Genomic DNA, 24,084 nt, shown 5'->3' on the forward strand with positions numbered 1-24,084 from the left:
AAGATCCCATTTATAATAGCAACTAAAAATATAAAATGCCTCTGGGTGGGGAACCCAATAATCAATATTTGGAACCAATGTGAAGAAAACCTTAAAATTCTAACTCAGAGACATAAAAGGAAATGGAGATGCATATCATATTCACAGATGAGAATGTTAGGAAAATGTTAATTTCTACTTGTTAATCTATAAATATAATACTATTTCAGCAAAATATTTTTTAAAAACTTTTTAGTGTTTGAGAAATTGATTTTAAATTTCAGCTGGGAGAAGAAAAATCTCATAGGAAAATGTTAGCAAAGAGTAATAACGAAATGAGACTTATTTTGCCAAATATTAAAATAGATACTATTGCAGAATTAAAAATGGTATCAGACTAGATACCAAAATAGTGGAAAAGAGTAGAAACCTAAAAATAACTTCGTATGTGTGTATGCATATGTAGAAATTGTCATTTCAATTACTAGTATTTTCACATATGTCCAGGAAAATGAATCGATTCATGCTGGTAACTGTAGCCCAGGGCAGTAAGTGATTTCCAGTTATTTCCCACTGACTGGTTCCCTCTTTAAGTATTTGCCTCTCACCACCTTACTACCTTCTCCCACCCTTGAGATTTTTCCCCCTTTCAGATCCCTCCAAAAAGCCTTCCTCTGGCTCTAAGGATTCTTATTGTTTTATGATGCAATCAGTTTAGCTCTCTCCTTTGCCCAACTCTTCTCTCATCTAAGATGCATCGTGCTTATCCTCACGTTTCGCAATTAAAAAGGAAAAAGGCTAAACAAAGCTATAATTCCCTCACTATGTGTTTTTAGTCTTCACAAATGAACCATCCAAGCTTAAACTGCAGCCAGCTTTAAAAATAGTGCTTTTCTTCTCCCCACAACACAAAGAAATGAAAAATATTCAGCCTCTCTAGTAATCAAGGAAATGTAAATGAAAGCATTTATGGGTGACTTTTTTTCCTCCTATCTGATTGGCAAAGATTAAAAAGAATAATCATCCTAGGAGAGCCAAGCAAGGTAGAGGAAAGAACACTTTCACACTCGGTAGTTGCGGAGTAAATTGTTGAAAGTTTTCCAGTAGTATATGTATCAAAAGCATTCTTTTCTATGCCTCTTGACCTAGCAACTCTGCTTGTAGGACTGTTACAGGTGATCAGGGTTGTTCACATAGATGCATGATCACATTCATCTGGGCTTTATTTCTGATGATGCAAAATAGGCCCTGCCATACTTCAGAGTAGACTGAGCCATCATAAAAATTAGTTTAGAAAAGAATCCTATTGAACATTGGAAAAAGTTCATTGGCCGTGAAATGAAAACTAGGTAAAATTGGTAAAGCTTTGTATAAACGTGAAAGTATTTTCATATAATATGGTCAACTATTCATTAAATATTTACTGTGTGCCTAGTATTCTGTCAGGTTTTAGGTGGGAATATGTTGAAAGTATAAAATATACTTGTTCTTTTAGAATTTCATGCTACGTTTGAACTGTTGAGCTTGAATATGTATATTTGTTCCTTGCACACTTAGTAGGTGTAGCTGTAGATAATGGAAAGAGCATTGAATATAGGTAGGGATTTGGATTCTGTCCCTGTCACATACATGTCTACTCACTTAGACAAATTATTTGAGAACATGAAGAATGCTGACCTCTTGGGGTGATAGTAAGAGTGAAGGGAGATAAAACAAGGACTGCTTTCCATAATGCTTGATGAATAGTAATATTAGTAATGATTATTAATTAATTAGTTATTGGAGTTCCCTGGTGATTCAGTGGTTAAGAATCTGCCTTGTAATGCAGGGGACACGAGTTCCATCCCTGGTCGGGGATGCCCCGACCTACAATGCCCCACAACGTTTTGGCAACAAAGGTCCGTGTAGTCAAAGCTATGGTTTTTCCAGTAGTCATATACAGATGTGAGAGCTGGACCATAAAGAAGGCTGTGGTTGTTGTTCAGTCACTCAGTCATGTTGCACTCTTTGCAACCCCATGGACTGCAGCAAGCCAGGCTTCCCTGTCCTTCACTGTCTCCTGGAGTTTGCTCAAACTCATATCCATTGACTCAGTGATGCCATCCAACCATCTCATCCTCTGTTGCCCCCTTCTACTCTTGTCCTCAGTCTTTACAGCATCAGGGTCTTTTCTAATGAATCAGCTTTTTGCCTCAGGTGGCCAAAGTATTGGAGTTTCAGCTTCAGCATCAGTACTTCCAATGGATATTCAGGGTTGATTTCCTTTAGGATGGACTGGTTTGATCTCCTTGCTGTCCAAGGGATTCTCAAGAGTCTTCCCTAGCACCACAGTTCGAAAGCACCAATTCTTCAGCACTCAGTCTTCTTTATGGTCCAACTGTAACATCCGTACCTGACTACTGGAAAAACCATAGTTTTGACTAGATGGATCTTTGTTGGCAAAGTGATGTCTCTGCTTTTTAATACACTGTCTAGGTTTGTCATAGCTTTCCTTCCAAGGAACAAGTGTCTTTTAATTTCATGGATGCAGTCACTGTTTGCAGTGATTTCAATGTTAAGATGGTTATAATGTCCTTTATAATTGGTATCTTTTTCATCAGAAGAAGGAGATTTAAATAATTTATTATAATATTTAGCTGTAAGTCAACTAAAAACTTACTTACAGTATATTCACTTTCAATGTTTTCTTCCTGAAATTTTCTCTTTCCTTATATTCTTTTTCACATCTCTCTACAGTATGGATGGAGCAGATCTGTGTTTTGAAATCGTAAAACGAGCTGATGCTGGTTTCGTATACAGTGAAGCTGTCGCCAGGTATGTAATTTGTATCAACTTCCCAAAGTAAAGGTAGAAGTAAAAGGGAGATGACAAGGAAATCACATGAAGTGTCCTGCTCTTTGAATGACAAGCAGGAAAGGAGCATCTCTTAATGTGCGTTAGTAGAACCAAAGAGTGACCAGAAATGCAAAATATTAAACAGTGAATTTATTTATATGGATTTAGAATTTAACATCACCGCTGCTGTCTTTTCCATTTCTGATGACTTTTATACAAGGAGGAATTTGATAGGTCAGGAACTATGTAGAAGGAAACTTGGGGTTTTTTTGATGTGTTTTTGATTTTTGCTTTTTAGCAGATGTGCCTCCTTAGTTCTTCAGTTTGCCTTTTAGTGATAGCAGATTGTATTGTGACCAGTTAATCTGAGAAAGAGCATGGAACAGCAGAACAACAGAAATAACAGCACAGTTTTTCTGCTGAATATATTGGATCTCCCAATCAATCACTGTAGTCATCATTGTTCCAAGTGGAGGAGTTCCTACTCAAAATAAGGATTTAATATGAAAAATCACAGGAGCCATGCACTGGGTCACTTGCCTATAGATTTGGAGAAGTACATCTTTCTGCTTTGGTGACTCTCAATCATATCATAAATACCCGCTCCAATAAGTTGCCTTTTTAATATACGGGTTACAGCAACCCTCTTTAGTCACTAACCATGTTATGTTAAAGGGTTCAAACCTATAGGGATTTATTAAAACTTTCTACCATTTGGGAAACAGTTACCATTAAATGATTATAACATTCTCTCTCCTACCATTCTTTCTATAATTATGGCACAATGGACAGATATGGCTGAAAACAGCTTAGAGACTACTACCCCCATGCAACTCTAAGCTCAGAGTGACTTGACTTTCTTCAAATTCTTTGCACAGTTTTCTCCTGACTGAGCAGCAAGGGCCCCCATTTCAGGAGGTGGAGCAGCCGTAACTATAACACAAGATGAAGAATATACTAAATTTTAGGTAGCTGCTATTTTCTACTCCTGGAGCTAGGGGGAGGAAGCAAATGAAAGTTTATATATATTAGCTTTAGTTCCTTCTTTTAATTCCTGATTTATTCATGGTAGAACTGAGGCCAAATATCCTTTTTTATTTTGTGCCATGTTCACTAAAAGTGTATTCTAGGGTTTTCTTTTTTTTAGTCCCATTTTGCTTTTGTATTCTTACCACAATTAAAAGTTTTTATTTTGTATTGCATTTTAGAATTAAAAAACATTCTTTAATAATCAATGCTATCTTGATTTTTCTTATGGCATAGTGGTATGCCACTTTCTTCTACTAAGTGAAACCCTCAGATTTTGCATAGCATTATTCATATTTATTTCTTCAAGAATTAGAGTTTTGTATTTTTCTGTATTGTTATCTTTCAACAGCAGCATCAAATAGGGAAAACTAAAAATTCTGGATGTTGATTTTATAAAACAGTGAAACTTGATGGAGGAAGATGACTTTTTCCTTTTTGAACCACAAAGACACTGGAATACCTGGCAGATAGGCTGTTGGAGTTGATGTTAAACCACTATGCTTTTACTCTGTTCCATACTTATCCATTACTTTGCCAACAAAGTCGGTCTAATCAAAGCTAAGGTTTTTCCAGTAGTCATGTTTGGATGTGAGAGTTGGACTATAAAGAAAGCCAAGTTTATATGGACTATAAAGAGTGCCGAGGAATTGATGCTTTTGAACTGTGGTGTTGGAGAAGACTCTTGAGAGTCCCTTGGACTGCAAGGAGATCCAACCAGTCCATCCTAAAGGAAATCAGTCCTGAATATTCATTGGAAGGACTGATGCTGAAACTGAAACTCCAATACTTTGGCCACCTGATGTGAAGAACTGACTCATTTGAAAAGACCCTGATGCTGGGAAAGATTGAAGGTGGGAGGAGAAGGGGACGACATAGGATGAGATGCTTGTATGGCATCACCAACTCAATGGACATGAGTTTGAGTAAACTCTGGGAGTTGGTGATGGACAAGGAGGCCTGACATACTGCAGTCCATGGGGTCACAAAGAGTCGGACACAGCTGAGCGACTGAACTGAACTACTCATTCCTATTACTTTTCTTTAGCTTTGAGCCTGTCTCTGCCACTGTGCTAGGTGTTAGAACATGAAGAATACCAGTGTTGTAGAGATGATGTCATAGAGTGAAATGACTGGAGGTCTCTCACAATCTTGAGATTTATAGGAAAGTTAGATGTTTATGTACATCAAGATGAAAGTCTGTTGATTTTAAAAATCTACCTGTATTGCTGTTAAAATGGTGATTTTATGAAAGGAACTTACCAGAATGGACCAAAGAAAAGAGTAATATTGGGATCAACAAATGACACTGCAAAGAGAGAGATTTGGCAAAATTTATTAAAACCCTTCCTAAAAATGACAATAGGGAGGGACCTCAGAAAATATGATTAGGTATGTCCCCTATTGCAGAGTACCAGTGACCATGTAACCAAGGGCACACAGATCCTTCCTTTGGTTTAGAGCGTTCAACCAGATGACTTCTACCTTCCTTCTCTCTGATCCTATGCTCCATTGTTGGGAAATGCAGCTTGTATCATTTGTTCTAGTGAGACCAAGTGAAAGGCAACTCAGACACCAAGTAATCATACTGATAGTGTTGTTTTTCTCCAGCTGGCTGATCTTCAAGAGGAGTAGCAAAGTGTGACATGAAAGAAAACTGTGTTCAGTCCTTACAACCCAATTACTGATTACCTCTGTTTTTCAGAGGTGGTGAGTTGTGGAGTAAACTAACACACAGGATCAGATTATCAAATCAAACTCTCACAAATCAGAGAGATATTCTTCCCTAGCACCAGGCTTTACTGAACAATTGTAAGGATACAGCCAATCAAAAGACCCAGCTGAAGCTGAGAGAGATCTGGGCCTTTTCAGGGCAGCTCTTCACTTCTTCCTGCATCAGAAAAGCACTGCTGGCCCAGAATAGATGAGGTCTCTACATGAGGTCTGTGAGATTCCACACATGGAGGGGAGCGTTTCAACTATGAAGCATCTCCATTGGAGAGTGGTATAGCTTACACGCCATCCTCCATGAAGCCAATGATGCCTCAGGGATCCTAGGTTCTGTTTATGATAAGCAGTCCTTAGCCAGGGACATTCTGTTAAGGGAATTCCAGAGATAAGCTTTCTTCAGCCTTTATTTTAAAGTTTGGAGAATGAAAGATCCGGATAGAAAAAAACAAAATTAAATAAATACTAACCAATAAATAATGCTAAGTATATTGCATTTCTGTGTCATGGCTGGTTGGGAAGGAAAGGGGGGACAATGAGAAAGGAAGATAGTAGGAAGTAAATGACAGGTATGTAGGGAATAAAATTCAGAGGAAGAGAAGATGAAAAAGACCCTGAAAGAAAAAGAGAAGCAGTAGGATTACAGAAGAAGAACTTTAGAACTGAGAGAATGAAATTGAAGTAAGTTCTCAAGTAATACTGAATGAACTGCTCTTGTCACACCCAGTGGCTAGTTGACCCTGTTAGCACTTTTAAATGCTGACTCCTCCTCTGTTCTTCTCCTGAGCCCAGTGCAGAGCCTCAGTGGACTCTGCTGGCCTTGTGAGGAGTTTGATTTTCCTAGGACTTCAGCCCAGAAGAAATCTGCTTTGTTCAGGGATGCCCCATCTAATACTTGATTATGTTGCAAAAAGAAATTGTAGGCATAAGGGGGTTCTCTCTTGTTTGTTCTTAGAGCTAAATGGAAATAAGACAGCTAACCAGCCTCTGCTGGCAGATGAAAGGCTCCCACCCCTTGAGTTAGAATTCTTTGTGTCCTTCTGAGCACTGCTCACTTCATAGCAATCCAGAGTAACTAAGTAAAATTAACTGAGTGTCAGAGAACTGTTATTTATTTTTGTCATATTTTAAGGTTGAACTTTTAGTTTGCAGAGCTATTTTACCTATGAGTTGTGTGAATGTGTGAAAATTCCTTTGACTTAGATATCTTAGAAAATGTAGAACACATTATTTCTTCATAAAGCTCATAACCTTATGCGTCTGCCAACTTTTTCATTACTAAGCTGTGCATTCCACCAATCTTGTCTACTGAAATGAAAAGTGTCTGTGGGCAGCGAGTATGAAGGTGGGAGTTACAAACTAGGGACAATGTATATTAAGTTTTAAAAATAAAAGATTTTTTTACAGTTCTAGATTTCTTTTGTTTTTCTACAGTCATTACATGAGGCAGATACTGGAAGCTCTACGCTATTGTCACGATAATAACATAATTCACAGGGATGTGAAGGTAAGTCATTTTTATTACTAACTAATATTTGTGAATAGAAACTGACTTATAGCAATGATAGTAATGAGAAATTTTTCTTTAATGTTTTTATGAAGAACATCTTAAAGTTAATTTTACTTACAAATAAAAATTTGTTGAACTCGTTTATATTTGGAAAGTTGTAGTAATTCTTAATAGGAGCAATTTTTTATCATTTCCATTTCCTTATTTTTATTAAAATGTACATGCATTCTAAAATTCCATTATTCTTTCTTTGCCATTGTGTGTGTGTATAAGAGAAGTGTGAAAATCCAGTAAATAGGAAGAACAAACAATATGCTGCACTAAGTTAATTGAGGGGAAAATGAGGATTTGGTTGATATAGGAATAGTTCATCACACTTACATTTCTGTAATGTTGCAATGTAGAATAGTCAGCATTTTATTTTCTTTGCAGAGAGTTTTGAAACGTAGTCTGAAGTCATAAATTATAATACAGTTTGTACCCTTAGGAATATGAATATTACCATTATTCAGTCTTTATGCCTGTTTGATCCCAGTATCAATTCATGAGAACTGTCAGTTCCTGGCTCATTATGGTGTCAGGCAGAACATGGAAGCATGAAAGAAAGGAAGACATGGCCCTCCTCCTCATGCCTACCCCTTTTCAAGGCCTTGAGTCGCTAAGAGCCCCTGCAATCTCTCTGGCCCTGTTGTCCACTTTCACATGCTCCTATTTTGTCACTGGTTTCTCTCTAACCTATAGCATCCATAGGTACAGTGCTCTTCTTCTCTCAAGAAATATTATCAAAGGCCTGGCTTCTTCAGTGGATTTTAATGGTAAAGAAAATTAAGTAGAATTTAATTAAATTTTCTATAACATCTGAGAAATTTTAGCTGAAATTCTGGTGGTTAAAAGCTGAGAGAAAGCATGAGCAATTCCAAACCAATCTAGTGGAATGTTATAATAGCAATGAAAAATCATTGGAGAAATGTACAAAATACACATTAGTGTAAATTAGTTGTAAAATATCTTATTCTTTTCAAATGTGGTGATAGGAAAGCGATATTGTTATTATCTCCACTCAACATTTTAAACAACTCGGTGGATACATAGCACTTTTATAAGCAAGTATTCTTCAGTTATGCAAACAAAGAGAGGGAGAAGTATAGAAAGATAAGGAGGATGGGGAATGGTCAGTGATTGCAATGTGCCGTATTATTTTTTTGCATTTAATTAATAGAATAAAATGCATATATACAGCATGAACTATATCTCCATAAATGACAATCTGCGGGAGTTCCCTGGTGGTCCAGTGGTTCAGACTCCACACTTCCACTGCAGAGGGCGTGGGTTTGATACCTGGCTGGAGAGCTAGGATTCTGCATACCACGCAGTAAGGCCCCCCAAAAAAGATCGTTTGAAAAGTTAAAATATGTAAAACAGGGGGCTTCCGTGATAGCTCAGTGGTAAAGAATCCACCTGCCAATTTAGGAGGCATGGTTCTATCCCTGGTCCAGGAAGATCCCACATGCCGCAACTACTGAGCCCATGCACCATACAACTAAGCCCATGCACCACAATTACTGAGCCTGTGCTCCGGAGCCCACTTGCTGCAGATGCTGAAGCCCATCCGCCCCAGAGCCCGTGCTCCGCAACGAGAGAGGCCACCGCAGTGAGACACCCGCACACTGCAGCTGGAGAACAGCCTGCGCAGCAACGAAGACCCAGCACAGCCAAAAATAAATAAATACAATTTTTTAAAATATGGAAAACAAATTCTGAGTTCATGTAGTAGCATTGTGTTAAAGACTGTTGCTCAAGAGGCAATTTTTTTAAACTGAGATATAGTTAACGTTTCAAGTGAGTGAAAGTGAAGTCACTCAAGTCGTATCCAACTCTTTGCGACCCCATAGACTGTAGCCTACCAGGCTCCTACATCCATGGGATTTTCCAGGCAAGAATACTGGAGTGGGATGCCAACGTTTAGCATTATATTAGTTTCAGGTATACAACATAATGATATATGTATATATTGTGACATGATCACCACAGTAAATCTAGTTACTCTGTCACCATGCAAATGTACAATATAATAATATTGACTAGTCACCAGGCTGTACATTACATCTCATGACTTATTTATTTTTGTGATTGGAAGTCTGTACCAGTTACCCCCGTCACCCATTTTGTCCCTCCAACCCTCTTTCTCTCTGGCAACCACCATTCTGGTCTCTGTCTGTGAGTTTTGTTTGTTTATTTGTTTTGATTTTGAGATTCAGTGTATGACTGAAATCTTATTTGTCTGTCTCTATCAGACTTACTCAACATAATACCATCAAGGTCCATCCACTTTGTCACAATGGCAAGAGTTCATTCTTTTTTATGACTGAGTAGTATTCTGTTGTGTGTGTGTAAGTATATACATATATACACTCACACACACTGTATCTTTGTTCATTTACCTGTCAATGGACACTTAGGTTGTTTCTATCTTGGCTAATGTAAATAACGCTGCAGTAACATGGGGGTGCATACATCTTTTTAAAGTAGTGTTTTTGTTTTCTTCAGATAAGTACTCAGAAGTCAAATTGCTCAATCATTTGGTAGTTCTTGTTAAAAGTGAAAGTCGCTCAGTCGTGTCCAACTCTTTGCAACCCCATGGACTACACAGTCTGTGGAATTCTCTAGGCCAGAATACTGGAGTGGGTAGCCTTTCCCTTCTCCAGAGGATCTTCCCAACCCAGAGTTCAAACCCAGGTCTCCCACATTGCAGGCAGATTCTTTACCAGCTGAGCCACAAGGGAAACCCAAGAATAGTGGAGTGGGTAGCCTATCCCTTCTCCAGTGGATCTTCCCAACCCAGGAATTGAACTGGGGTCTCCTGGATTGCAGATAGATTCTTTACCAACTGAGCTATCAAGGAAGCCCCCATATGGTAGTTCTGTTTTTAGTTTTTTGAGGAACCGCCATACTGTTTTCTAGAATGACTGCACCAATTTACATTTCCACCAATAGTGTATGAGGGTTCCCTTTCTTTCTACATCTTCACCAATACTTATTTCTTACCTTTTTGAGGATAGTTATTCTAACAGGTTAGGAGGTGATCTCTCATTTGTGGGATTTGCATTTTCCTGATGATTAGTGATGTCGAGCATCTTTTCATGTACTTGTTGGCCATCCGTCTTATTTGGAAAAATGTCTGTTCAGATCCTCTGCCCACTTTTTAAATCAGATTGTTTGGGATTCTGTTACTGAGTTGTTAGAAGCAATTTTATTTTGAATTCTGTTCTTGAGAGGTAATTATATCAGCATCATATGAGAAATAATGATGGACAACACACTCTACTGTAATACTTTCAATAATATAGTCAGTCAGCTTTTTGGTTGGCCATGGTATTTTGTATAATGACAATACAAAACCAAATACAATATCTAAGTAGTTATGTTTGAATACTGTGCTTCAGCTTCTCATTTACATTCTGATTGATTTATTCAACAAATATCCAAGTACCTACTTCACACAGTATACTATGTCTAGAGCCCTAAAGGCATTATGGTCTCAGTAGACAGATGAGATAGTATATCTGTTACCAACTGCTGCAGATCAACACACAGTGACTTACAGCAATCACCCTTTATTTGCTGACTTATTTGCTGTCAGTTCTGCAGTTGACAAAGCTTGAGGAGGACTGCTCAATTTTGTCTCACAGGCTGTTGGCTAAGGTGGCATGGCTAGTATCCACAAAGGCTTCACTCACTTTTCTGGCATCTCAGCAGAAGTGAATAGAACAGCTGGAAGCTGGCTGGGCCCTCTTCGCAGTCTCTCATTCAGAACCTCTCTCTCTCTCTCTCTCTCTCTCCCCCCTCTTCATGGCCTCCCTTTCTAGCAGGACAGTGTCTCATGGCACCAAGGAGCAAAAATGAAGCCTAGCCTAGAATGGGCACCATGTCATGTCTTCTGCCTTCTGTTTGTCAAAATGTCACAAGAGCAGCCTGGATTCAAGAGGAGGAAAAACAGTTTGCACCTTTTAGTTAGAGAAGCAACATATATGCACAAGGATAGGAGAACTTGTTCATGGCCATCTTCACAGATAGGCAAAACAAATAATTATCATCCAAGGTATGGGGTGGGAAATATTAAAAGACAGAGTCATAGAAACTTCACAGAAAAAGTTTCATTTTAGCCTACTCTTGAGTCATGGGAGAGTTACAACAGGATGAGAGGACATTTCAAGCAACAGGAATAGTGTAGGCAAAGGCTCAAAGTTACTGTAATAAATTTTAGTAAATTTATTATATCTAAGGCACATGCCAAATAATTTTGAGGAAGCATCCAGAAACATGAACTTCCCAGGTGGCAATGGTAGTAAAGAATCTCCCTGCCAATGCAAGAGACACAGATTTGATCCCTGGGTCAGGAAGATTCCCTGGAGGAGGGCACGGCAACTCACTGCACTGGTCTTGCCTGGAGAATCCCATGGACAGAGGAGCCTGACAGGCTGCAGTCCATAGGGTTGCAGAGTTGGACACAACTGAAGCAATTTAGCAGGCACACACACACATCCAGAAACATTCTAAGGAAGGGAAGAGAGAAGTGATTCTCAAACTACAAGTTAATAAGAAACCACCAGAAAAGGCACCATTGTTGAATTGGGAAGCAGACTCAACACAGAGCACACATTATTATTGATATTCTTTGTATTTCAGTACCTGAAATCTATACATTTCGCTTGGTAACTATAGTGCTCACATTTAGCTAATTGGTAAATTGGGATTGGGTTTTTTTTTTCTTAAGACATCCATCCAAAAATACATATCTAGTGTCTACTCTGTGTCTGGCACTATCCTAGGAACCAGAGCTACATCATCGAACAAAACAGACCAAATCACTGACCCTGTGGAGTTGACTTTCTAGTTCAGGGAGACAGACACTGATCACTGAGCATAAATAAGTCAACTGTATAGTAGGTTAGAGAGATGAAAAGGACTACAGGGAAGAAAAAAAAAGAGCACCAAAGGGATGAGGACTACTGGAAAACGGGTTGCAGTATTAAATAGGGTGATGAAGCAGGCCACATTGAACAGGTGACCTCTGGCAAGGAGAGAGGGTGGGCTAACTGACACCAAAGGAGGAGGATTCTGGGTAAAAGAAAGACAGGAGCATAAGTGGCCTGTTTGAGCGAGAGCAAGGAGGCCAGTATGGTTGAAGCAAAGTGGGCCAAGGGGAGAGTGGATAGTAGATGAGGTTAGAGAGGAAAGGAGGGGAGGAGAATCTTTAACCTTTACTCTGACAGATCTGAGGATTCACCAAAGAGTTTTGAACAAAGACAGACTTTCCACGGTAACAGTACTACATTGCTTTGTTGCTCTAATAGATTGAATAGGGGCTTCAGGGTGGAACTTGGGAAACAGGAGATGGTCCTGCCTGGCAGGGCCAGAGTGGTAGCAAGGAAGTGATAAAAACAAAAGTAGATTCCAGGTATATTTGAAGGTTATGTCCACAGGATTTGCTAATATAATTTCAGTAGCTTAGGTAACCCAAAGTAGTTTCATTCAGGACCTTATTATAGAGGTTTTCCAGTGTAGTGATCTTTAATAATAATGCAACTTTAATGACAGTACATTTCCCATGGCTAATAATTTAAACTTTCACTGGATGTGTTCTTACTCTTTTTGCTAATTATAACAAATTTTGCACCTAGTAGCTTTTCTTCACATTCAGATAGTGGATATTCAGTGACTTGTCTGGATATAGATTTCCTCTGTATGTAGATTTTGATTTCTATAGTGAGTTTTTGTCAAAGTCTTCTTCCTTTATACTCAGTAAAGAAAATAGAAGACCATTGCAACAGTCCATTCCTTTGAGAAAAATTTAGATTATTTAATCATCTCTTTTAGCTAGCCAAGAATATTCTCAATTTCTCCCTTGTTCTGGTTCTAATTCTCCTTCCCTCCCTCCTTCCCCGCCCCCCAAGTTCTTGGCATAGATCCAGAAGCATTGGGTTTCAAACATTCTAGTATTATATTAATAATACTTTTTTCTTTACTTGGTAGACATTTCTTTTTGAAATCAGAATACCTGAGTCTAAAAATGTTTGGTTCTATCAGGTTACATTTGAGTCTGTGGTGCCATGTGATGTGTAATAGAAACTGTTTGTTTTGAAGAAGCAGTTTCATATGAAATTGTGTAAAATGTAATTGTATAATTCTTTGAAGACTCTTGAGAGTCCCTTGGACTGCAAGGAGGTCAAACCAGTCAATTCTAAAGGAAATTAGTCCTGAATATTCATTGGAAGGACTGATGCTGAAGCTGAAGCTCTAATACTTTGGCCATCATGCAAAGAACTGACTCATTAGAAAAGACCCTGATGCTGGGAAAGATTGAAGACAGGAGGAGGAGGGAACGACAGAGGATGAGATGGTTGGATGGTATCACCAACACGATGGACATGATTGAGCAAGCTCCAGGAGTTGGTGATGGACAGGGAAGCCTGGCGTGTTGCAGTCCATGGGGTCGCAAAGAGTCAGACAAACTGCACGACTGAACTGACTAACTTAAGTTTGGGAAGACGTGTCTTCATAGTACAGCATCTCCCAACAGCCATATGCATTCGGGGCCAGGTTCTTTGTTGTGGGGGGCTGTCCTTTGTTTTGCTACCTCTGCCTAGCCTCGACCCACTAGATGCCAGGAGCATTTCCCTGCTATGTGACGCTCAAAAATGATTCCCAACATTTCTAAATGCCCCCTCAGGCACAAAAGCCACCCCTGGTTGATGCCCACAGTCATAATATTCTATTTCTCATGCTTTGCCTCCCTACAGGCATTAAATAGGGCATGTATGCAAATTTCTTTTTTCTATCACCTTTCCTTTTATTCCTGTTTTTTTTTTTTTCTTGTGAAAGGATGTGAAAACTTTCATTATGTTTCAGTGTTTTCTTCCTCTCAGCCCTAAATGAAAAGTACTTTAGAAAGAAATAGTCCAGTTTTTGAGGTGAATGCAACTCCTGGCTCCTTGCTGGCCTTCATTGGCTCTGTTCAGCCATGAGAGTCACTGTTTTATTGTCTCTCCTGTATCCCAGAGATGCCTCACAAAGCATCACCTGACCGGGGAGAGAAAACCAAGCCTCAGACCTTTCTACACCACTGACCTACTGACGTCTGATTTTAATAAGCCAAGTTGAAGTTAAGCCACTTCTTTGAGAGCAAACTGCTCGACACACAAACACACAGTCCCTTCCTATTCTGAATAGGGCCTGTGCCCAGGAGGTTTGGGGGCTCCGGTTTAGTTCTCAGAACTGCAAAACCCCAAATCTCACAGCTGCTCAGCCAGGAACCTCCACCCAAGCATTTCTGTGTGTGCTTCCTTTAAATGGTTTCCTCACTAACCCGTGAACACGCCCGGCTGCTCTCTGGCCACCTTCTGGTATCAGTTCTCCTTTCACCAGCCGAGGGCCAGACTTCATTATAAATGGGTGTTCATCACATCACACTAGTTGCTGTGGCATTGTGGATTTCTTACGGTGTTTCTTCCTCCCTCGCTCTTGACATTTGTCTTACATCTCTTACCACAGCTCCCCAAAAGTCCCTCGTGTTTATATTATATAGAACATTGAGAGTTTCCTTAATTCTGTTCTTTATTATAATAAGCACGCAGGCTTACCTTCTCTGTTACTTTTGTAAGATTGTCGAGCGTAATGTACATGTTCAGCTTGATCGTGGGGTTTTTAATACTTAGAAATAGAAGATAAACTTAAGATGACCTTGCTTCTCTTTTTCCACCCATCCCCCATTTCAAAAAAAAAAATCAACTCCAACTTTCTTTTGCTCGGTGGATGGGAGTACTTTCACTGCTGGTTCCCTTCTGAGCCAGCAGGAGCAAACATGTGCCATACAGCCAGTGCATTTGTACTGTCAGGTATGAAACCCTTCTAGGTGTAGTAACTCTTGCCACTGATATCAATTCACTTTGAATCCCAGGGCAGGCAAAGAAGGCTCATGGCATTAGGTTGCAGGATTGCAATGCTTAGCAAACTACCAGTGCCTGTCTGCTGTGCTCCGTTTGTGGTTTGCCAAGCAAGATTCCCTCTCAGCTTGTCTTCGCATATTCGCTCATAAGAGCTCCCTCTCTGCAGACTGCAAAGCCCCAGGTGGGCTGCAGCCAGCCTTAACCAGATCAGAGCAGGGTTGACATTGGAGGGGAGCAAAACTTGCCACCCCCACAATGTTTGGCTTGAAGATTATTGGGGGCTGGTTGTTTTTAAGAAGCAAAAGACTCAGGAAGTCTTGCTTTTCACCTCCCCCTTAACCGCCTGAAACAATTTAAAGGGTCTGATCCAGGAAGAATACTAGCACCAGAGATGTCTGCAGAGAATGTGGGCTAGGTGTGGTGGGGGAACTCAGCAGGCTAGGGAGACCAAAGTCCCCTCTGCATCCCATAGTCTTGGTAGCAAGCATTTGTTTCCCAAACATTTGTTTCTCCATCTCTATGTGAATTGCCTTCCTCCCCTTTGAGGTCCCCAACCCCTACCCTCTTCTCCTTCTCTCAGTTGGCTCATAAGTTCCAATTGCCCAGCTTGTCCTTGAGCCTCATATTCCAGAGGATATGAGGCCATATTCCCCTTAGGTATGTAATTTATTTTGGTTTTTTTTTCTCCTGTTAATCCATCTCAGGTCAGGAAACCAGTCAGGAGAACCTACAGGAGTAGAGGAAAGTTTTTTCCTTCTCCAGCATCTTCCTGTTCTCCCCCAAAGAATAGAAACTCACTTTCAGGAGGAGTACTCCATCCTTCATTTTGCTGTTCTAGTCTTAACTGTTCATGTTCCTCATTAATAGTTTGCAGGTTGCCTTAATGGGAGTGTAGATATGAAAGGATAAAGGGGGAAATAAACCTTTGTCATGCCTGTTAAGACACAATCTTGTCGATCTTTAAGTCAAAATTTGGGGTTTCTGAAATTGTGTTTGATGTTAACTTACAGACACATTAAAAGCATCACTTTCCTGAAATTCACACTCCAAATTTAGGATAAATTTTAGAAAGTGATACTTCCTTTAAAATATTTGCCATGACATTAAATAGTCAGTTCCTCAATTACACAAAAAATTCAAAATAATTTGCAGTCACCTATTCATGAAAGCATCTATGGTGTAAAGATAAACATGGTGATTAATAAGCTCAGTACAGAGAATTAAAACGGAAGTTTTCTACCAGAATGAGTAACTTGAGAAATTGCATGTCTCCTTTTCTGCCTTTTTCTAATGTAGAGAATTCTACTTTGGTGTAGTATCTTTTATTTAAATAGTGGTGTAAAGTGATTTTTTAATAGTGATTTTCAGAAGTTACATGTATTTTTAAAACTCCTACGTGAGGTAAGATTTGATACAGCATTGCTTATGTTAAATGAGAACTATTGATCAGCTTCTCAATTCCTCTTAGTCTAATGAGTTTTGGTTTTAAAACTTATGTAAGAAAGTATTGCTGTAACTGTGGAGAAACCTGGGTGTCTTAGGAAGTCTTTTGGTTGACTTTGAGTTAATATGTGATTCTCATGTCTATAAAATTACTAGATTAGACACCCTTGTTTACAGCCAACACTTAAGGAGTCACCTGGAGTTCCCAGGTCTTCCTTTGTCTCTGCAAATTAAAAATAATCAGCCAGAAATAAGATTGCTGCTATAAAAGAATAGTTGTATACTATAAGTATTTGAAGCCAGCATGTGTTTTTTCACATGTTTCTCTGAACATTTTCTTCTCTCAGTTAAACACTGAAGTAAAAAAAGGAGAAAAATTGTTTACTGTTTTCTATTCTTTTTCAATGAAAATCACACAGATTTGTTTCTGTGTAATGTGAATTGTTTCTACATTTTAAACTCTGGAATGAAACATGCTATGAGATGAAAGGCTTAGGATGCTATGTGAACTAACTTTGAACTAACTTTAAACTTCTTTTTGAGCACTGAAGAAATTACCATGTAGGGAATAAATGAGTCTTTAAGCAGTGTCTAATGGAGTAGCAGGTTACCGTTCAGGTTTATTCAGCTTCAATTTTGTTCAGCTGTTTATGTTTGGTTCTTATCCGAGCAATTGCAAGTACCATAGGAGCCGAAATAGGAAATAGACTAAAGCTCCGAAGTTGCTTATGGTCTCTTTAGGAAGATAAACACACATTCTTTTTTATTTTTAATTATATTGTATATAATACAGAATATAGCCATCATCATTTGTCTTATAAGATTACATCTAAGAAAGAAATGACCATAAAGAAAGGCTTACTCTTTAAATATTTAGGTAGATATTGGAGAAAATTTTAGATGACTTATTTAACTATGCACTTCAGTGTTTTCATCAGTTAATTGGCATACATCAGGGTTGTGATGATTAAAATAATAGATGTGAAACCTGTAAGCGGAGTGCCTGGCATATCACACATGCTTAGTAAATGAGAGCTACTCATAGTAGTAACATCATCTGGCTTAATAATAATACCTATGAATTACATAGCATTTTTCTGTTCTACAAATGAAGAAATTAACACTTACAGAGGGTGATTTCCTTAAGATTGTCCAGCTAAATAAGAGTTGGAACTAGGATTGAATCTAGGCACTCTTAACTCCAGAGACCAGTCTCACAATGGTGATACTTTTATACTGCCTATCATTCATTCATTTATTTCACAAAAATTAATTGAACACATTTACATGCTAGATACTGTTTGTCATTAATAACATTATTTATATTGAATACAGAGGAAAATCAACAAAATGTGAAGACCATATAATGACATTTTGTCAATTATTTTGACAAAGCCTAATCTAAATATTTAAGCGTATTTATAAATAACATCTACTTAATAAATACTGGAATCAATGAATATTGCTTCTCCCAGGATCATGGACCAGATAATACCAAATAAATAATGTGTTTATAAAACCTTAGATTTTTTACAGTGCATTATTCATACACTTAGATAGGACTTAAATGAGGAAATTTCTTATTCACTTCTTTCTTTTACTCATTTTAAAAGTTACCAACAATACATTACCCATACATGGACCCTTGTAGTCTAATTACTAGAAAGTAGGAAAGTCATAAACCATTTGCTGCTTTATCCTCTAGTTTTGAATTATTGTGCTTTGCGTAGAAGCATCCATGGTTGAGTTTAAACAGAAAATCATCTGATGGTTTCATATGTGGTGGCCTCCTTGCAGTATACTTGTCTTTTGCCTCTGTAAGTCTCTGCCATCTCAACTTTCACTCTAAGTAGAACCATAAAGTGAGTTTTATGTTTGTTTGTTGGTTGATTTTGTTTTTAAAAACCAAAGAGGCTTTCTTAGTGCCTATTATCAACCAAGCTATGACCTGTTAAACCCGTCGTTTAGGGGCCCCAGTAGGGTCATATGAACACTTTTCTGTTTGGTGGTATTTTCCATTCAGAAATCAATCAGAGGGTTGCAGATGGGGTGCATCAGGTTTTGTAAAGAGACTGTATAGTGTCTTCTTGAATGTTTTATCTAAAAAAAGAAATATAATGGGGTCTGTGCTGCTTCTGGCTGATGCAAGGCAGGTGAGGATGTTTTTTATTTCAATTAAGTGATTCAGTTGCTGACACTCCATTCTTTGGTATACAACAAAAAAAATGGGTTTAAAAATACTGTATGGAAGGAAGCAAACTATTAGTAGAATCTGAATGACCAAAAGATGCCTTTTCACAGAGCTGTAAGTCAGATCTTTCTCTGTAATGGATGTACAAGTCCTTATTTTTCTCAGATGGTTGACAAAAGAGTAGTATGATGTTAGGACAACTAAAAATGAAAACCCAATAAATGTGGTTCCAATGAGGCCTGCAGTCTGAGAGATCTCAGCTCCTAGTTCCATCTGTAAATTATAGCACTTCGTCTCTTCCCCTTTTGTAGCCTCTTCAACCGAGTAGTATATGATAATTGGAATAATTATGCCTAGAACAACTATCCATATGTAAACACATAGTTTTCTGGCAAAGTTGGGCTGGCGAAATTTTTTCAGTAAGTGGCCGTAAAATACTTTCTCGTAGCACGAAGTGGTCTCTTGTGTGGAATCCTTTTTCATTAAGGTAGCATAGCGGCTTATGGCAATCCAGCTTAAAATTAAGAGGCTGACAAACATACTTACATGCATGGATAGAGTTCCCAAAAAATTGACCACCCTGCATTGTGGAGAATGATATTCCCACTGAAAACCTTTCAGGAAATAGATACCCATGAAAGGCATGGCAGTGCACACAAGTAAGTTTGCAGTCACAAGATGTGCTAGGTAGATGTGTGTTGATGTTTTCTTAGCTATTTTTGTTAAAAATATCCACTGGGAGAGAGAATTTCCAAACAGACCAATGATACAAAGGAAGGTATAAATGATCGGTAAAGCCATGTAAGAGATCTTGGATGGTTGAATACAACATGTTGAGTTGTTACTCATTTATATCAGATTTCCTTGAATTTTGCCACAGGAGCTAGAACAGAGTTGCAGATATTTAATATTAAAATTACAAATGGCATTTAAACTGAGTAGTTTTTTTAAGCATTGGCTAAAATAAAATAGTAACATAAATATAGTGGATGGAAAGGGAAAGTATAGATGGCTTCTCACCTTTTCTAATCACGATTGTCCAATTGAAATAAAAGCAGGAAGTTGATTATTGTGGATGGTGCCTTTGTCTAAAGAATAAAATTTGATAGAAATAGTTAAATGCCTGAGATTTATTCTTTTATACTAGAGAAATGTGTAATTCTTATACTGGATTTTAAGGTAGTTTGTAAAAGACAATTGATTTTGGCCTAGGAAGGTAATTTTTAGAATTTTAAGGCACACATGCAAGCAATACTTACTGGCCAAAGGAAACTTGCAAAAGTATTTTGTGGTCATGTTAACAGAAGACCAATTTTTAATTACCACCTTGCTGCTGCTGCTGCTGCTAAGTTGCTTTAGTCGTGTTCAACTCTTTGCTGCCCCATAGATGGCAGTCCACCAGGCTTCTCTGTCCCTGGGATTCTCCAGGCAAGAATACTGGAGTGGGCTGCCGTTTCCTTTTCCAATGCATGCATGCATGCTAAGTCACTTCAGTCGTGTCCGACTGTGTGACCCTATGGACAGCTGCCCACCAGGCCCCTCTGTCCACAGGATTCTCTAGGCAAGAATACTGGAGTGGGTTGCCATTTCCTTCTCCAAATTACCACCTTAATTGTCCATAAATACTTTTAAAAATGGTGTCTTTTCATGGCTAAATTAAAGGGCTTCTCTCTAATCCAATACTATTAAAAGAGTCTCTTTTCATATTTCAAAAGTAAACTTAATTCTGTATCAACATTCAGGCAAGATCTTGAATTAAACAGAAGAAAAATGTAGTGACCAAGGATAGACACCAGGATACCAGGGTCCTTACCGGATGTCATCAGTAACTTCTTATTTCAGGTATTTAATGCTCATCTATCATACTTTAGTAAAAATTTAGTTTAAAATTCTGAATCAAACTGTAGTTGCTATTGCTTGTTGGTTAGAGCGCCCTCATGTGTCTTTGTGTGTAACTTAGTACCTTGGTTTTTCAGAGAAATGTGTTTTGGTGAAGATACTTTAACCACAGTATAAATGCAGGTATGATTTGGCCTTTTTAATGTCTTGTTTTTAAATGTCTCTTGCTTCAAAAGGTACACATACAGACTCCTTTTCATATTTTTCTCATTCCTTTATTTTTCTTGTAGTTGGAAATAAGAAAAGGTTTTGGATTCTGGTCAAATAAAAACCATGAGCTCTTTTCAGAATGTGCTTCAGTTCTCCGTATTTTTCACCATACATTTCTAAGTACCACATTCTCCACTCTTTTATAATCTAGAATAAGGATACTCAGTTTTTTTCTTCTCATTCTCTCTTTTGATAACCACAAAATTTTTTTGCTGTACGGTGCCTTCTGAGATTCCTATATGCTCCTAGCCCCTCAGGGATATTTTACTCTTTACCCCTCTTCAGAATCAGATTATATTTTTTGCATCTTAGATTGTAAAAGTAGGGACATTTCCCAAAATATACCACTGTAATTTTGAAATTACTTTTTAAACCCATCTTCACTCAAAGGCTTGAAAGCTTGAGTATCTCTAGGTTCAAATACTAAGACCCTTAATGTCTACCAGTGTCTATCATGTTATTTTGTTGCTTTGCAATTTTTATTTAGAAAATGGTGCATATGTTTCAGAGTGAGTTTTTATCTGAGTCCAGTACAGCCTGGCAAATGGGAATTGATTTAAAAATCAGAGAGTGAAATTAGCCAGTTTATTTCTTAAGGAAAAAAATTATCTGATCAAAGTGGTTGTTTATATTACACAAGGAATGAAACTTCCTTTTGTGATGATGTTAAAGAAAAACACTAGCTACTGCCTTGTATAGATAATGCATTGTGTACTAAAATCTATAAAGGTGGTGCTTTTGTATTAATGGATAGTATTCTTTTTAAAAAACAAAAAAGCTAGACCACCACATAGAGTATCTGTCATCATCTTATTCATTACCATTGCCTTGCTTTTCTATTTTACCCTAGCAAATGCTTCAGAATAGAGGAGAGGTAAAAAGACCTTCACAGAGGCTAGCTTTATCGGATGGATGACCTTGAGATTCTAGAGGAACCTTCAGTATAACAAACAACAACTAGTTGACCATCTTTAGCTTGCCAAACATCAAACTTGTATCTACTATGTACCTCTCCTTTAAAAGTAAAGTTTGATTATAAAACGGCTAGATAATTATTTTCTAAAATGTAGAAACCATAAGGCTTAAGAAATCAAATAACAATCACATGTTATATATACAGAATGGCTCTTTAGAAAATGTGTGCAAGTCTGCGTTCCACTCAGCAGAATGCCTGTCTTGAATCAGTCCTGTAACACATTGTACCTCTGCTAATTTGACAAATGAAAGACATCTACAATTCTAACTTTAGCTACTAACGGTTACCTACATAATTAATATGCTGACCTTTCTTAGTGATCAGTTTTAAAATGTAAACATTTTAATCCTGTTAGAGTTTTTATATAAAGAGTTAACTTTTAAGCTCAAACTGAGTGATCAGTCTTACCTGTATCAGTAGTTTATGCCAGCCAAGGCTCTGTTGTTCAGGATGGTGATGCTCAATTTCAGATTTATAATTCTCTGATCATCAGTCTTCCATTATCTTTCAGTTTTACTCAGGGAGAATAGATTCTTGCATGACACCAACTACAGTGGGAAGAAAGGAAATTAAACACAGTATTGAAGAAATTCGATAGTTATGGTGAATGTAGCAACTACCTTCTCAAAAAAAAAGCTCATTTCTCTATTTCTATAGTGGGAGGAAGTTGGTGGACAATATATATACTGTGCTTCCTTATTATTATTTCATGAACCGGTTACACCTCACTTAGCTTCATTAGCATGCTTGGCCGAAGTTAAGTTCAAAGGTTTAGTCCCCGTGACTAGTTACTTTTATAAAAATACAGTGGTAGAGGGAACCATTCCATAGTAACCCTCTAAAATATTGGTACAAACTTATCTGTAAAATCATTTGTGGGTGGCTTATTTGCAACTCAGCTTTACTGTGAATAAAGGGAAGCAGAATTCAAAGTTGTTTTACTTGTAGGGGGTTACTGGAATCAAATATCATAGAACTGGGGGATAAAGAAGTGAGGCCCAGAGCAGTACACTGTAAGCACAGACTACACTCAAAGGTTTTGGTCTCATCTTGGGGTGTGTGTGTGTGTGTGTGTGTGTGTGTGTGCACTCAGTTGCTATGTCATGTCCGACTCTTTGCGACCCCATGGACCGTAGCCCACCAGGCTCCTCTGTCCATGGGTGTGTGTGTGTGTGTGTGTGTGTGTGTGTGTGTGTGTGTGTGCGCACTCAGTTGCTATGTCATGTCCGACTCTTTGCGACCCCATGGACCGTAGCCCACCAGGCTCCTCTGTCCATGGGTGTGTGTGTGTGTGTGTGTATGTGTGTGTGTGTGTGCGCACTCAGTTGCTATGTCATGTCCGACTCTTTGCGACCCCATGGACCGTAGCCCACCAGGCTCCTCTGTCCATGGGATTATACCAGCAAGAATACTGGCATAGGTTGCCATTTCCCCAGTAGACTAACCCATTCTATTTCAGATTGTCCTCTGCTGCCTCCATTCAGATTTAAAAGCAGTACATTTTTTGGAGCATTTCATTATGAATTTGGGAAATCCTGAAAAGTGCCAGAACTGAAGACCAAGTATGCCTCAAATAAAATCAATAGTTATATTACAATATAAAGAACTGTGAAACCAACTTGATGTATAGGATTGTTTCATCAGTCTATTGACTATTAACTAAATTAATGCTAAGTACCATAGTTAAACAAGTGGGAGTCTGAGGATGGGAACAGCAATCTGATTTCATCAGTCTCAAGCACTTCAGTTATCTGTAACAATATTCATTTAAAATTAAGAAATATACTTTGCCATTTCTCATAACCCGTCATGCTTATCTTAGTTCTTGTTGATTAGATGAATTCACCCTAATGCTTGCTAATATTTCTCTTTAAGATAATAATGAGGACTACCTGAGTGTCTGAATTTTGTTCTGCTGTTATTCATCTTTGCAATGCTTGCCATCATTTAATTAAGAACAGTGACTCATCTGGGGGTACATGAGCATTGATTGCAGAATAATCTGGCCTCAGGAATTCCTATCATTTTTATTTCAACAATTTTTCGTGTTCCAGGAAGAAATTATCTAGAACAAAAAATAGTCTAGATGTCCATCAACAGATGAATGGATAAAGAAATTGTGGTAAATTTATACAATGGAATATTATTCGGCCATAAAAAGGAATGAATGTGTGCCAGTTGTAGTGAGGTGGATGAACCTAGAGGTTCTTTTACAGAGCGAAGTAAATCAGAAAGAGAAAAACAAGTATCGTATATTAACACATATATATGAGATCTAGAAAAGTACTGATGAACCTAGTAGAGAATGGACTTGTAGACGCAGAGGGGTAGTGTGGGACAA

General features: G+C 38.2%; 2 protein-coding genes across 9 annotated transcripts in view; one reads left to right on the top strand and one right to left on the bottom strand.

Moving 5' to 3' along the window:
* The window catches only part of CASK (calcium/calmodulin dependent serine protein kinase), a 365,729-nt gene that overhangs the window by 177,585 nt on the left and 164,060 nt on the right, over positions 1-24,084 (top strand). For all 8 annotated transcript variants that reach the window (XM_043458309.1, XM_043458311.1, XM_043458313.1 and 5 more), the window contains exons 4-5: positions 2,716-2,793; positions 7,003-7,075. In XM_043458309.1, coding sequence (XP_043314244.1) covers positions 2,716-2,793; positions 7,003-7,075 — 151 coding nt within the window. The remainder of the gene's footprint in view (positions 1-2,715; positions 2,794-7,002; positions 7,076-24,084) is intronic.
* On the bottom strand, positions 18,485-22,359 carry GPR82 (G protein-coupled receptor 82). The gene is made up of 3 exons (XM_043458319.1): positions 22,152-22,359; positions 19,679-19,746; positions 18,485-19,541 (listed from the first exon to the last, which is right to left on the bottom strand). Exon 3 carries the CDS (start codon positions 19,505-19,507, stop codon positions 18,494-18,496), a length of 1,014 nt encoding a protein of 337 aa, XP_043314254.1. The 5' UTR covers positions 19,508-19,541; positions 19,679-19,746; positions 22,152-22,359; the 3' UTR covers positions 18,485-18,493.

The sequence above is a fragment of the Cervus canadensis genome, chromosome X (genome assembly GCF_019320065.1).
Source record: "Cervus canadensis isolate Bull #8, Minnesota chromosome X, ASM1932006v1, whole genome shotgun sequence".
NCBI lineage: Eukaryota > Metazoa > Chordata > Mammalia > Artiodactyla > Cervidae > Cervus > Cervus canadensis.